At 46.7% G+C, this 15191-nt stretch overlaps 1 protein-coding gene across 4 annotated transcripts in view; it reads right to left on the bottom strand.

Moving 5' to 3' along the window:
* AKAP13 (A-kinase anchoring protein 13) overlaps positions 1-15191 on the bottom strand; it is a 366785-nt gene that overhangs the window by 91894 nt on the left and 259700 nt on the right. For all 4 annotated transcript variants that reach the window (XM_084817349.1, XM_084817347.1, XM_084817350.1 and 1 more), the window contains exons 10-11: positions 12623-12704; positions 1077-1213 (exon numbers count right to left, since the gene is read on the bottom strand). In XM_084817349.1, the coding sequence (XP_084673475.1) occupies positions 1077-1213; positions 12623-12704 (219 nt within the window). The remainder of the gene's footprint in view (positions 1-1076; positions 1214-12622; positions 12705-15191) is intronic.

Below are 15191 nucleotides of genomic sequence, written 5' to 3' on the forward strand. Positions count from 1 at the left end.
CACGCTGCCTACGAGGCAGCATGGGAAGGAGTGGAGCTCAGTTCTCCGGGAACAGACCTCGGAGCGCGGGCTCCGAGGTTGGTTCCCAGGAACCGCCCAATCCTATGGCTGTCTAGCTGCTGACTAGCAGCCATAGGATTGTGCCCTTAATCCATGACAAAATGCATTCATTTCAAAGATGTGCACAACCGATGCGCACACTGGGGAAAATACACCGCAAAATATGCATGGATTTTCATGCAAACAGAAAAAAAAAACAAAGCTCGCAATCTGAAACATGTTTGAGTTGGAACAAGCTTTGAGATGGAATTCAGGGAACTTCAACAAGCTCGAGTTTTGCTGAATCACACAACCCTCTGAGCTATGGCCCTTTCTTAAATGTCTGGCTCCTCTTGACTTGATTGCATGGGTTTATCTTGGAACTGAAACTCAGACCTCCCGCAGCCAAAGCAAGAATCATAGGCCTAGATCATCAGTACCCAACCCGTGTGCTCCAGATGTTTTGGACTTCAACTCCCATCACCCCCAGCCAGCATGGCCAATAATGAGGAATGATGGGGGTTGTGGTCCAAAACATCTGGATTTCTGATGACTCTGGAGAAATTGCCAGCTGCAATGGTGGGCCTCTCAAAATTCTCACTGACCCCTGGAATGAGGAAATGGCTTGGGTGGTTAATACAATTGCTCCTGAGTGTGCTCCCTGACTTTCTGGGTTGTTTGGGGCAACAAAATGGGAGCGATGGCAATGGAGGAAATCCAGTCAGATAGGCTAAGTAGCGCCATTACATCATGTTGCTCACAATCTGATCCTGGGTGGAAGATAACACAGCGGGGGAAAAGACAATGTTGCTGGAAGGAGCAGCAGGAAACGGTGATTGCTGCCAAATGCTGTGTGTGTGTGTCTGTGTGGGGGGGTAGACAACAGACAGGTACATTTGGGCATTTTCTGGGGACACTTCAAGATGCCAAACAGAGCAAAAGCTTAAACTGAAGTTGCAGAGGAGTATTTCTTAGGCAGATCTGCAGGACCAGACCCATCAAAGCGATGACCAAGCGTGACTGAGACTCAGCCTTACCTTCCCAAAGTCCACCTCATCCATCCCATCGCCTGGCAGAGGAAAGAAGTCGGATTCGCTCCCAGATCCCCTTTGAAGGATGCCTTGTGATGACGTGCCATCGCCACTTAATCCATCTTCAAGAATATTATCACTTTCTGGGGGGAAAGAGAATGAAAAATGGTAATCTAATTTGCGATGGTGCATTGAACTAATTAAATGAACTCCCAGACCTGCTGTAGCATAGCAGCTGAGCTATGAGGCAGGATGTGCTCTACCACTGAACAATGTCCCCTCTGCAGCCTGCGAGATCAGGATTCTTAGTATTTCTATAGTCATTTCTTTCAAAGCACTTCACATACATCAAATCAGTAAGTTTTACAACAACCCTGTAAGGTCCATCAGTGTTATTCATCATCATCGTCACCATCATAATGTGATATTCTGCATCCAGGAAATCCTAATTCTGCAACAACGAAAGCCTAATTCTATCTGTGAGTTGTATGATTTTGCACACGTTTGCATAATTTCTCATATTCTGCATATTTCTGACTTGGTCGTTGTTTTACATAATTTATTCTGCTTTCACTAGTCATAAGGTGTAACAAGGTGCAATGTAAGCCACTGAAGCCCCCTGCAACGGGAACCTATACAACCATAGTTTGGCTTCTAAGATTCCACCCATATATTGTATCTTCACAGCCATATGGACTAGAAACTTGCTAAAGAAAGAAACAGATTCTCAGGAAGCTGCATGGTGTGTGTTTTTTTCCCTGCACTCCTGTGGAATCATGACATATACACACCCCTGCTGTTAAGGTAGGTCAGTATTATTGTTCCCGTGTTGTAGATGGGAGACTGACACTGAAACACGGTCGCTTCCCAAAGGCTGCATAGCAATTGCCAGGCTCTGAGATCTGAACTGGCAACTTCCCAGCTCAAGGGTCACGCTCTTAGGTACTAGGATCCAGCCAGTCCACCCTCACAACTACAGTAGGCTATTAGCCACAGCAGCAGAGAGCCAGGGCCGGGAACGCCGGCTTTCCGCCGAGGAGCTGCCACGCCGCAGAGAGAGGAGTTCTTTATTGTGTCAGGTGTGCTTCTGTTCCCTGCACCGTCTCCACTTTCCACCCAACCTGGCAAGCCTGCGTTTCTTTTCCATAAGTAGGAAAGGAAAAAGAAGGAGGCACTGGGGGGGGGAGAGAAAGAAGCCGTAACAATCTGCGATCCAGCTTTCCCGCTGATCCAGCTGGCAGCTTAACAGAGCATGTCCCACCACATTCCAGACTGAAAAAGAAGCCAGCTCTGCAAAAACGGTTCGGATGGAAAGTTGAAAAGGAAGTCCCAGACTGGCCACCGGGCAGACACCTTGTCCAAAAAGTTAATCAAGTCATGTGCTGAAAGGTACGGCAAGGTCGGCAAAAGGGCGTGAGGAGGGGGTACGCAAGGAAGGAAGAGGTATCTCCTTTCTCTAACCCTCCTAATGCTTGTAAAGATCACTTTAGTAATCTGATAAAAGCAGTCAGTGTGGTATAGCGGTTAGAGAGTTGGACTGGAATTCGGGAGATCCGGGTTCTATTCCCCACTCAGCTATGAAGCTCACTGGGTGACTTTGGGCCAGCCAATGACTTTCAGCCTAACCTACCTCACAGGGCTGTTGTGAGGATGAAATGGAGAGGAGGGGGACCATGTAAGCTGCCTTGAGTTCCTTGCAAGAGGAAAAAAGGCAGGATGTAAATGTAAAAAAAACACACACGAAAACAGTGGGACCTCAAGTTCGGTCATTGCTGCTGTTTTTTAAGAAAAACAACGTGCAATGTACAATGAGTTGAATTTGAGACTGGCCTACTTCGTATGTTATGGGAAACCAAAGCTTCCTGCTATATCGGCCTTCCCCAACCAGGTGCCTCCAGATATGTTGGACTACAACTCCCAGCGTTCTTGACTATTGGCCCTGCTGGCTGGGCCTGATGGGCGTCAAAGTCTGAAACATCTGAACGGCACCAGGTTGGGGAAAGTTGAACAAGCACCAGTGAGGCTCAGAGACATGCGCTCCCCTCTCCTCCTAATTTGCACACCCCAGCTGGGAAGGGAAGCTTTTGTTTCTGAGTTGAAAGAAACCTCAGGCTTGTGGGATCAGCTTTGTTTTTTAGTGGAATCCTGAGATCCACTGCCAGGTGTAAAAAACATACGCTTAGAATTAAAGAATTCTGAGCCCAAGAATTTGTTCAGAGTACAAGAACTGAATGGAGTTTACAGTCCTTCCCCACAAAAATCCACTCCTGGTTACCCCAAGCTCTCATGTCAGCAATATAATTTAGGGTGGGTGGGGAGGCATTTTGTTGCTGCTACTGTTGAACAACTGGGAATCAGAAATCCTTTCTAATGCAATGCAAAATCACCCAGAGATCTACCAGTTGGTTGAGATCTACCTCCTGCCCACCTATCCTTCAAACTCTAGTTGGTGAGCAAACCGTAGTTTGATCCTGAATTGTTATTAGAGATGGAACAAACCACAGTTCCTGGAGTTTGGATGTAACAGGGAACTGTGGTTTGTTTAATATCGGAAGCAAATGCTTCCTGTTCCCACCTTTAGTGCATGAAAGAGGGAGGTGGGCATAGGTGAGTCTGAAACTTGCTCCACCCTGGTAATACAGTGTGAAACCATGGCTCTCCATTATCTCTGAACTGGTCTACTGACTAAAATTAATGTAAAAATATGAAATTGTATTAGGAATAACATAACAGGTGGGGTACTGCCATATGCAGTGGCATCTGGATCTATAATGACCCCAGATACCTTACTCACGCTCTTTTATTTTAACTAAACCTCCTGGAGATATGCATTTACACACACACACACCACCGAAAAAGTAAGTGAACTGTTAACCCTCTTTGTGTTGATGGAGCAGTTAAAATAATGTAATTACTCTGCCATGGAAGCATGGATTTCATCAGGTTGCTATCATTTAAACCCCAAATACCTTGGTTATGCAGTTTTCCATTTCTCTTCCCCCCTCGGCTTTAAGCTGAAGACTAACTGACCACAGTGCCCTTTTAGTGAAAACCTCACATCACAGGGAGGGAAGGAGGGGCATTGGGGGGGGAGATACAGACAGACAGACAGACAGGCACTGTTGAAAAACCACAGAACAATTGATCCCTCTACTGTAGCAAAATGCAAGGAGTATGAAGTGTAACAGGTTTGGGGGGAAATATCTGCCTCCCCATTTGAGTCAGTTATGACCCCAAATATGTAGGAGGATTAAGAAATAAGAAGAGTGGAGGAGGCGGGGGGAGGTGGGGAGACCCAAACATGAAGGATATTATGTACACATTTATCCTGTGAGTGTTGAGAACTTTCCAAAGCCAATGGCCATTCTGGAAGTACGCCCTCCTCTTTCCAGGGAAAACCTGATTTATGTTTGTGTTTTCATTTGTTTTGCTCTAAGCGTGCATCTGTTGCGCAATCAGGGATCATTTCCACCTCTACTGATGGCCTGATAAGCCTCCAGCAACAAGAATGCCATTGCAGCGAAGCTGGAAGGATGACAAGTCCCCAACACGCGTGCCCCGTGCCTTCCCCAAGCAAACAGTATTTATGGCTTGAACTCTCCACTTCCATTTTTTCAAAGCTCACATCAAAATGACACCGCGGGCCATTTTTAACGCACACAGGGAGGCAGGGATTGGCACAGGCAGCCTGGACTATACATACAGCAGAATTAGGTGGTAAAATGCCAGGGTGGCGGAATGCACTGGCCTGGTTCAAACCACAGCTGGGGAAATCTATTATCTTTTTACGTATTTATAACCCACCTTTTAGGACTCCCCCCCCTCCCTTCATACACTTGCACTGTCACTCTTTTTCTCACGCATGCACACACACATAAACACTCTCTCTCTCTCACTCACTCACTCCCACTCTCACACACACTCACATGCTCCTACAAAAGAAGAATTGGGTTCCATGATGTTATGATGACAATATCCCAAAGATCTTCCTTTTCTGCTTTCTAGAGTAGCAGCAGATCTATTTTTTGGTAAGCAAGGGCATTCTGGGAAGAGTGAAAAGAGGCCTGGTAACACTCTACGAACACAGAAATGTTAATAGGAGAGGCACATTCTTGAGTTTGTAAAGGGGACTGCATGCTCCAGTTCCTTCTTCATGCTGAACTTCAGTGAGAACAGGAATGCTTCAGACTTGACTCACTATTCATGTGAACACCAACCATGCCGTGGAACCTTCATCTTAGATTGACTCTACTTGAGGGAATGCAGGAGTCTGAGTCCCAACTCTGGAATTTTGATCTGAAGCACAAACAAAAGGTTTTCCACAGGCCCCAGCTAGGAAGGCATCCTATTTTACAGCTCCTGGAGGCGATCCCCCGTTTCCCCTCGAGGGGCTGCAGATGTACGATATCTCTTCATCGCAGACACTTTGTCATCCATTGCATTCGTGGGTCGGCTTGCTCTTAAGTAGCCAGTGAGCTGATTACAACATTCCCCAGGCATTTAACAGGTATCAGGGGCTGAAAGTAACCTGCATTCATTACATAATGCACATTACTCAGCCTCAAAGCCAGGTGGAGCATTAACATGGAAGGGTGCATATTTCTCTTTCCCAATAATGTACAGTCAAACGATTCAAACAGACACACTGAAAATGACTATTTGCCTCCAATGAGTCACGTAAGACAGTCAGTGCACCCTGGGGGGGTTGCCAGCCACTTACTGCATGAGGGTTCCTGCCCTTGTAGGGCACAATCCTCTGGAGATGGCTGTAAGCCTCCGAACTTGGAGGCTTATGGCCATCCAATGCAGAGCGGGAGGAACAGCGGAAGGGATCTTCACCCCCATGGTCCTCCCACTTTGCATTTTAGCTAGACGAGCTTTTCTGCCCGTCTAGCTGAGACATTGGGGATGGGAAGAGAAGGTGGCTGGGGAGACCGGAGGATTCCTCATAAGCTGGCCTCCCTAGTTGTCTCCCCACCCACAAGAACATCCCCTTTACCTTCCCTCTGAGGTCAGTTTTATGACCTTGGAGAGGCATCCAGTGCGGTTCTCTCCCTGTCAGCTGCGAAGGGGAGGGGGCAGGGAGCTCGGACTCCTGGGTCCGAGGTTGGAGCACTGACTCTGGCCTCGGATCCAAGTATCGAAACTATGGCCCCCTAGACACTGTCTAGAGGGCCACAGGATTGCTCTCCCCAACACTTTGACAAGAAAGTCCCAACCCGTTGAATTCTGCCATCACTGCAGAAGGGAAGGATCACATCTGAGAGAGATTTAGCAGAAAGGTGTAGCTCAAGTTCACTCCCTGGCATATCTGCTTAAACAGGTTCTTAGGCAGCAGAGCTTACAAAGACCATCTGCGCTAGATGCTGGATAGTCCCTGCTAGTCAAATAATACGATACTAGATTAGATGGACCAACGGTCTGATTTGGACCGGTGCTCTGACACCACTGAAGACCTGTTCAGGCATTCATCCTTTGGAAGCGTGGAGGGCACGTGATCTTCCACCTCCCATCTCCCCGTGTTAACAGGGAAGGTTTCCAAGGGCACTGGAACTACGTTTGGCCGAGCCCCACGGGACTGGGAACCCAGCCTTATCAAGGGCTCCTAATCGCATGGAGTGTGACCATATTCAGCTGCATGCAGTTACAGCACACTTGCAGGCCTTCCCCATCAACATGGGAAGTTGGAGGTGGCGGATCAGGGCTGGCGCGTGTCCTCTCCGTGTGTACAAATTCTCAGTGCCAGCTCCAAGCTTTGGAGGGCCCTTGGGCAAGACACCCTCACTGGCCCCCCTCGCTCAGTGATCTACCTTCTCACTGCCACTGTAATCAGCTGCTGGGTCCTCTGCCTCTTTCTCATCATTGCTACCACTTGCTTGCTTGACAGGAAGAGAGCGAGGGAGCAAGGAGGCCGTGGCATCTCCTCCTCCTCCTTCTCACCACTACCACCACTGTCTGGGGCAGGTGAACAAGCCGGGTGCGATGGTGAAGAGGAGGAGCAACTCCAGGGAGCTCTTGTCAGTGGGCCGCTGCTGGGGTGTGGACCCTCGGCAGGCGCCCAACCATGCCTACCCTTGGCGCCAGCCCTGCAAATTATGAATGCCTGAATAGGGCTAAAGGCAGATTTCTATGTTCTTACTGGCTAAGTTTCTCCCCTGCAATACATTCTTAACCCTCCTTCAGCCTTCTGCTCACTGAGCTGGTCCACACAGGAAGCTGCCTTATATCCCCCTTGTCCGTCTAGCCCAGCATTGCCTACTCTGGCTGGCAAAAGCTCTCCAGGTTCACAGGCAAAGGATTCCCTGTCACCCCCTACCTGATCCTTTGAAGTGGAGAAGTGGAGAATCACACCGGGTCCCTGCTGCATGCAAAGCACATCATCTCCCATTGAGCTATGTCCCTCCCACTATATCTGGGCAATAACACTTCGAATGGCTGGTGGGGACCCCACATGATTGAGTAGTAGTTTTTCTATATAGAAAAACTGTCCACACAGGAAACTGGCACGTCAGGGAGAAGGGTTCTAACTCAGGCTTTCCCCTGACACACTAGTTTTCTATGTGCAGTGATTGTGTGTGTGTGTGCGTGTGTGTGTGGAGGAGCATTAAATCATGTGAGCCCTCCAGCTACAGTTGAAAGAGATACAATCTGGATGTAGGATCACAAGCTCAGTGAGGGTTGTGCCTTTGATTGCTGTAGTCCAGGTACAAAACAATATTAAAAATCCTTGCAATACAGAGGCAGAGCAATACATCTTTGGCTAATGGGCAGTACAGAAATGTAACAAATAAAATACGTCTGTCAACACATAGCAATACATCGCTTTACACAGTGAAAGAGGGCAGGGTTTGCCAAAGTCAGACCAGATCGAATAACAACAAAAGGGATTTTTAAAAAGCAGTGGTAAAAGCCAAAACCAGGGATAAAAAGACGACTGTACTAACGTTTATGGTTCCTGATGTATTTCGAGAATGTCTCTTTATCAAGGACAATTCGTATTACATTCACAACTTCCAAATAATGCTGAGAACTCCTTGCTTCTCAGTCGCGGAAGACCCCTTCTGTTATTGTTGCTGTTGTCAGGGTTTGCTTAACAAGGTGGGAGCTCCTATTAACACACACATACCCTTCACAAGTAATTGTTGTATGACAGGCAGAAAGGTGTTAGAGCTTGCCATGGTTGCAATGAAGCTATGCAGCCACCAGAGGGCATAGTTAAGGCAAACTCAGAAGACACAGGTACAGGTTTTCACCTGGAGACAGTACCTGTCTCTGTAAAAGCGCCACAGCATGACCGAACTGTATTTTACTTCTCTGCAGCATTTCTAGTCTTTATGTGCTATGGCAGGCAGTTCCAAATATCTTTACACAGACAGCTCTTTTGGGGGGTGGCAAACTCACTTGTGCATTTTGTTCTGAGAACCAAATATACAGTCAGGGCCAGAAATATTGGAACAAGGATAACTGTTTTGCCAGTTGGCCTCTGCACACCACCACATTGAAGTTGAAAGGAAACACACCCAGATGGGAGCGAAGTCAGGACTGTCAGCTGTAATTCAAGGGGCTTGACAAAAGTAGGGCACTAGCCATTCAGGAAGGACAGCCAGTGGCATACACACACACACCCCCGTTGTTGGTGGCTCATAAGTAATGGAACAAACCAACATCATTTCAAACTTAAAGATCGCCTTTAATACCTGGATGAAAATCCTTTGCAGTCAGTGACTGCCTGAAGTCTGGAACCCATGGACATGACCAAATGCTGAGTTTCCTCCCTCGAGATGCTTTGCCAGGCCTTGACTGCAGCTGCCTTCAGCTGCTGCTTGTTTGTGGGTCTTTCTGCCTTCAGTCTTGTCTTCAGTAAGAGAAAAGCATGCTCTATTGGGTGGAGATCAGGTGACTGACTTGGCCATTGAAGAACATCCCACTTCTTTGCCTGGATAAACTCTTGGGTAGCTTTTGCTGTATGTTTTGGGTCATTATCCATCTGCAATATGAAGCGGCATCCTATCAGTTTGGCAGCATTCGGCTGAATCTGAGCAGAAAGTATAGCCCTATACACTTCAGAATTCATCCTGCTGCTTTTATCGGCAGTCAGGTCATCAATAAACACCAGTGATCCGGTTCCACTGGCAGCCATACATGCCCGTGCCATAACGCCGCCTCCACCATGTTTGACAGATGATGTGGTATGCTTTGGATCATGAGCTGTTCCTTTCCTTCTCCATACTTTTCTCTTCCCATCATACTGGTACAAGTTAATCTTGGTTTCATCAGTCCAAAGAATGATTCCAGAACTGGGCAGGCTTTTTTAGGTGTTTTCTGGCAAAGGCTAATCTTTGTTTAGAAGCCTTTCTGTTCTTGAGCGTTACCAGTGGTTTGCACCTTGTTGTGAAGCCTCTGTATTTACATTCATAAAGCCATCTCTTGACCGTAGATGTTGACAATGACATGCCTACCTCCTCAAGAGCGTTCTTGACCTGGCTAGATGTTGTGAAAGGGTTCCTCTTCACCATGAGCAGAATTCTGCGGTCATCCACTTTAGTTGTCTTCTGTGGTCTGCCAGGCCTTTTGCTGTTGCTGAGCTTGCTAGTTAATTCCTTCTTTTTCAGGATGTTCCAAACTGTTGTATTGGCCACTCCCACTGTTTTTGCTATCTCTCTGATGGGTTTATTTTGTTTCCTCAGCCTAATGATGGCCTCTTTCACTCGCATGGACACCTCTTTGGACCTCATGTTGGGAGTTCCAGTGAACAGCTACCAAATGCAAATGTAACACTCAGAACCACCTCCAGGCCTTTTCTCTGCTTGATTGGTCATGGGACACCAAGGAAACAGGCCACACCTGGCCATGCAGCTGCTTGTCAGCCATCAGTTCCATTACTTATGAGCCACCAACGATGGGTGTGTGTGTATGCCACTGGCTGTCCTTCCTGAATGGTTAGTGCCCCACTTTTGTCAAACTCCTTGAATTACAGCTGAAAGTCCTGACTTCGCTCCCATCCGGGTGTGTTTCCTTTCAACTTCAATGTGGTGGTGTGCAGAGGCCAACTGCCAAAACAGTTATCCTTGTTCCAATATTTCTGGCCCTGACTGTATATATATTCCCATTTTTTTAGTTCTTAGAACAGAATCCATGGAAGGATTGCCATAGAAAAATAGCCATTATAAAAAAAATTAAAAGTGCCGCACCATCAGGTGAGCGTGCAGCTCATATGGCCACTGTCCCACCTTAATCCACATTTCTCTTCCCCTGGCTGTAGCAAGCAGGGCTCAGGTTTTGCCCCATAACAGGCATGAGCAGGCAAAGAGACTGATGGAAATACTGGAGAACAGGGTGGGGGCAGGGAGAGAGAAAACAGGAGAAGCTGCACATTCACACTTGATGCTACAGAGCTTTTAAAGGGGTTTCTGTGAGTTGTTGTTATTTATTGCATTTATATGCCGCCTTTTTTCCTCCAAGGAACTCTAGGTGGCGTACATAACCTTCCTCCTCTCCATTTTATCCTCACAACAACAACCCTGTGAGGTAGGTTGGGCTGAGAGTCTGTGACTGGCCCAAAGTCACCCAGTGAGCTTCCATGGCCGAGTGGGGACTAGAACCCAGATCTCCCGACTCCCAGTTCGACACTCTAGCCACTACACCACACTGGCTCTGAGTTGCTCAGCCCTGTTTTCGATAGCAGCCACATTATAAGCACTTATTACACAAGTTGCCCATTATAATCATGCTATGGATATTTTGACATTTTGCAAGCTGTGCAAACCATGGCAAGTTATCATGGCATTAGATGCCCACAAAGTCCCAAGAATAGAATGGAATGGAATGGAATGGAATGGAATGGAACGGAACGGAACGGAACGGAACGGAACGGAACAGAACTTTATTACGGTCAAAGACTAGCTCAAAAAAGTCCCAAGAGAGAAACATGCCAGCGTCTTCTGTTTGGCACCCATAATCCCAGGACTGCTGCTCCCAAAGTGGGGGAGGGGTGCTTCTCCAGGCCTGCTCAACCATTTGGGGGATCATCAGTTTTCAGGTTGACCTGTTGCATTTTCGTAAGTTCAATACTGCCTTTCTGCCCCACAAAGTCTCCAAAGGGCAGTTGATGTTACAAATATAAAATAAAGGCTGTATTAAAACCGTAATAATGACAGTAGCAGCACTTTCTACCAGTGCCCCTTAACCATCTTTCAATGCCCTGTGGATTTTTTTTTTAAAGCCATCTCCTGCCCTATTTATTATTTCTTTATTAATAAATTGATGAGTCGCCTTTCAGCACAAACAGGCAACTTACAATTAAAGCTTAAAACAATTTAAAAGCTTTACCGAAGTAAAACATTAAAAACCAATGTGAAAACTTTTTTAAACAATCAAAAGCGCAATCCTATGGCCCCTAGACAGGATGGGGAGAGGGAAAAGGGGGCATGCTGGGAGGCAGGGAGGGGAGGGAGGAGGAGAGGCCAAGATACACTGTGTCCTGTGCCCACTCCAGCCCCGGGCCTGCCCCCACCAGCACAATTCCACTACATTGGCTCAAAGGCCCGTCTAGTGGGAAACAATGAAAGGCTTGGAGAGGCAAAAATCACGTCTGTTGCTTCTCCCGCCCTGGCGGCAGCAGCCCAGCAGAATTTTAAAAGGGAGCCAGACAGATTTATGATCTCTTTGGGGAGTAAGTTCCAAAAATTGGGTGCTACAGCAGAAAAGGTGCTCCTCTTATGCACCAGCTTAGCCTACAACCCTTGGAGCAGAGCTCATGTTGATTCTCTTAACAGATGGAGGGGTGGGGTGCATTTCTACAGTCACTTTGCAAAAGAGGGAGGAAGGAAGAGTGGAGGCTATTTCTACTGGTCTGCCTGACTCAACTGCCAGCTGGCCTCTCCCCCTCTTGGACTCTATTAGCGGCCAGTCACTCTGCAGGACAGGCTGGCCTGCATTGGCCCAATTATATTTTAGATGTCTTTTGGCAGCTGCCTTGAGTGCTTCTGTTGAAAAAGAAATGCAGGGCATGAATACAGGATAGCTGCCCCATACTGAGTCAGATCATTCGTCCATCTAGCTCAGTACTGTCTATGCCAGTTTTCCCCAATCCAGAACCCTCCAGATACTTTGGACTATACCTCCCATCAGCTCCAGCCAGCACACCCAATGGTCATGGATGATGGGGACCAAAGCAACTGGAGGACACACCAGGTTGGAGACGTCTGGCCTACACTCTCCAAGGTTCTGACAAGTTTTCAGACGGGGATCTTTCCCCACCTTATCTGGAGATTTTGGAGGTTGAGCCTTTTGCATACAAAGCACGCGCTCTACCACTGGTCTGTGGCCCTTCCCAGAAGATGGTGCTCCCTAAGATGCTCTGGCCCTTTAAAGTTTACAACATGCATCACGTTGAGCCTGGAAGCTAACCTAGTCCACTGCAGCGTGGGAAAGAGTTTCAAGGAACTCAATGGTTTCACATAGCAAAGTTGTTTCCAGAGGACCAAGCACAACAGCAACACATCAATATTTCTGCTACTGTATTGCAAAGAGTAAAGAACAATTCCTCTCACCTGCAGAACTGCAAGGGCACTTTGCCTTCAACAATGAGGGATCTGGAGAAGGCTCAACAGGACACCAGTTTTCACGGTTAATCTAAGAAAAAGTAGAGAGGAGACACATTAACATGGGAGTGTTTCCAAGTAGCCCCTGTAGTACCCAAGGGCTATGGAGACCAATTGCATCAGACCAAACAGCCCCACAATGACGCCAGCAACACCACTATATCCCTAGACCACAAGAGGGATGGGCTCAAGGCTATTCAATCGAGATAGTCCCCCACTCAAACACATACACAGTATATGTCTGTTTGAAACTCTGTGGAAACGTTTACAAGCTCCTACCAAAAATCTATGCAATCTGGTTGACCTTAGGGCAGGTGGCAGGGAGGGGTGAAAACAGGCCGAACCACGTTAAACAGAAAGGGGTGTTACCAACTCCTTGGCAATTAATAGAAGAATATAGACGTCTAATTAGGCAGCTGTGTAAAGGCAAGCATAAATAAAAAAGAATAGTCTTATAAAAGGCTGTATCAATGGTGTCTGACAACCAAACGACTGCAGAGAATATACAATTTACAGGTTGTTGGAGGTGTAAAGCTAAAGATGCGGATTGTGAACATATATGGTGGAAGGGCCATATTACAGGGGGAAAAAATGGAGGAAGGTGCTTGTTCGCATAAAGAATATTACAGGTCATCAGCTTCCGCTGCATACTGAGAGATTTAAGGCACAATCCTACGCATGTTTATACTATATTTTATCATGTTGTGGTATGTTATGGTTCTGTTATGAACTGTCCATAGAGCTTCAGCTATTGGGTGGACTAGACATGTAATACTTAATGCATAGACAGAAAAAGTCCTAGAACTACCAGCATTCCCCAGCCAGCATTGGCTTTTTTCTGTCTAAACATGCACAGGATTGCACCCTTAGAAGACATCAACAGTTTCACAAAAACCTTGCAGCAAAGATCTTAGTAGCTTCCAAATGGAAAATGTTCGATGTGCCTTCGAAAATAGAATGGTTAGATTAAATGGTAACTCAAATGTATGTGGCTAAAACCAACATCTAAAATTATTAAAGACTTTTAAAAAATTGAATATGAGGCCGTTTTTGTTTGCTATTGCACAGTGCTACATAAATTAACATATTTAGAAATATATTTGCTATGAGTTTTGTTTACAAATGTAATTGCATGCTTTTCTGTTTTTCTCCTATTTGTTTTGTGTTTTTGTATGATGACGGTAACAACAACAACGAAAATCTTAAAGGAATTGATGATTTGGTACCTTTCACCAGTGCCCCGAACCTGCCATCTGAAGTAGCACTCCCTTCCTCTGCCTAGCGGTAGACCCAATGCTGGAAGACACCGGTTCCCACACAGTTGGCTCCTTCAAGTGATCGGTGTTGAACAAAAAGGCTTACACCTTTATGTGGTGATAAACTGCATGGAGGTCCGTTTGTGTACAGCTAGGCTAGCTAGATCAGACAAGGCATAAAAGGCTGGGAGTGCTGCTACCTACCAGTCAGCAGAGAATGGAACCTGGTGGGACCCCTCAACTACCCACCCCTCAATTTCTCTGTAAAGAAAGACCTGAAGGTTCTCCTTCTGACTAACCCCCTGTGATGAATTACTGCCCAATGTGCAGCAACAACTGGCAGCAGCAACAAAACATTGCTGTCTACTCTTGCCTCCTAATGGGATTGCTCTTGTTCAGGGTTTCTCAAGCAGGGGATTCCCATTTTTCTTTTCCAATGGACATTCAATGCGCCATGATTACTGAGCATGCTCAGTCCTCGTTGGTCTTTTCGGTGGGGGCTGCTCCCTGAGGTGAGCCTCATTTTTAAGGGCACACTCCTATACACGTTTAGGCAGAAAAATGCTGGGAGCTGTAGGGCCTTTTATTCTGTCTAAACATGCATAGGACTGTGTCCTAAAAGTATTTTTGGTCCTTCTGCAAACCTCAGAGTTCCTCTGAGAATGCAGATACATCCCCCTGTTTCTCAGAGGCTCTGTTTTGGTTCTAGTCCTGTCAGCCATCAGCCTCCTGAGTTCAGTATTAGAGGGAGTGATCCTTCCCAGTCTCTCTCTCTCTCTCTCTCTCTCTCTCTCTCATAGGCACAGACTCAAAGAATTTGTTGCGGGGTGGGTGGGGTGGTTTAAACTTTAGAATGGGAGCTAAGGTGGGGGTGCTGCCAGATTCCATGCTCTGCATGCCCATGGGAAACAGTTCACCCCCTTGTTGGGGTTTTCCTGTCGCAATTACTTCTTCCCCCAGAGACCCTGAGAATGAGTCTCAAAATTAAACTTCAGGTCAGACCTAGAGACTAGGCAAACCTATGTTAGGTTTGGTGTTTATTTAGTGTACTGTTGTACCCCAGGTCATCTCAGTGCACTTCACATGTATTTTGACACTGGAAAACCTTCCAAGATTCAAGTGCTTTGCAAGATTCAACCTTCCTGGTTAAAGCTATAAAATCAAACTAAATTCACTTGGGGGGGGGGAGCAGATTATTTTTAGTTTTCATTTCCTTTTTACACCCTCGGGTCTGCATTTCCTTTAATCATGCTTTAATTTAG

Source organism: Heloderma suspectum, chromosome 11, assembly GCF_057233095.1.
Source record: "Heloderma suspectum isolate Gila_16-S chromosome 11, 16-S_ref, whole genome shotgun sequence".
Lineage (NCBI taxonomy): Eukaryota > Metazoa > Chordata > Lepidosauria > Squamata > Helodermatidae > Heloderma > Heloderma suspectum.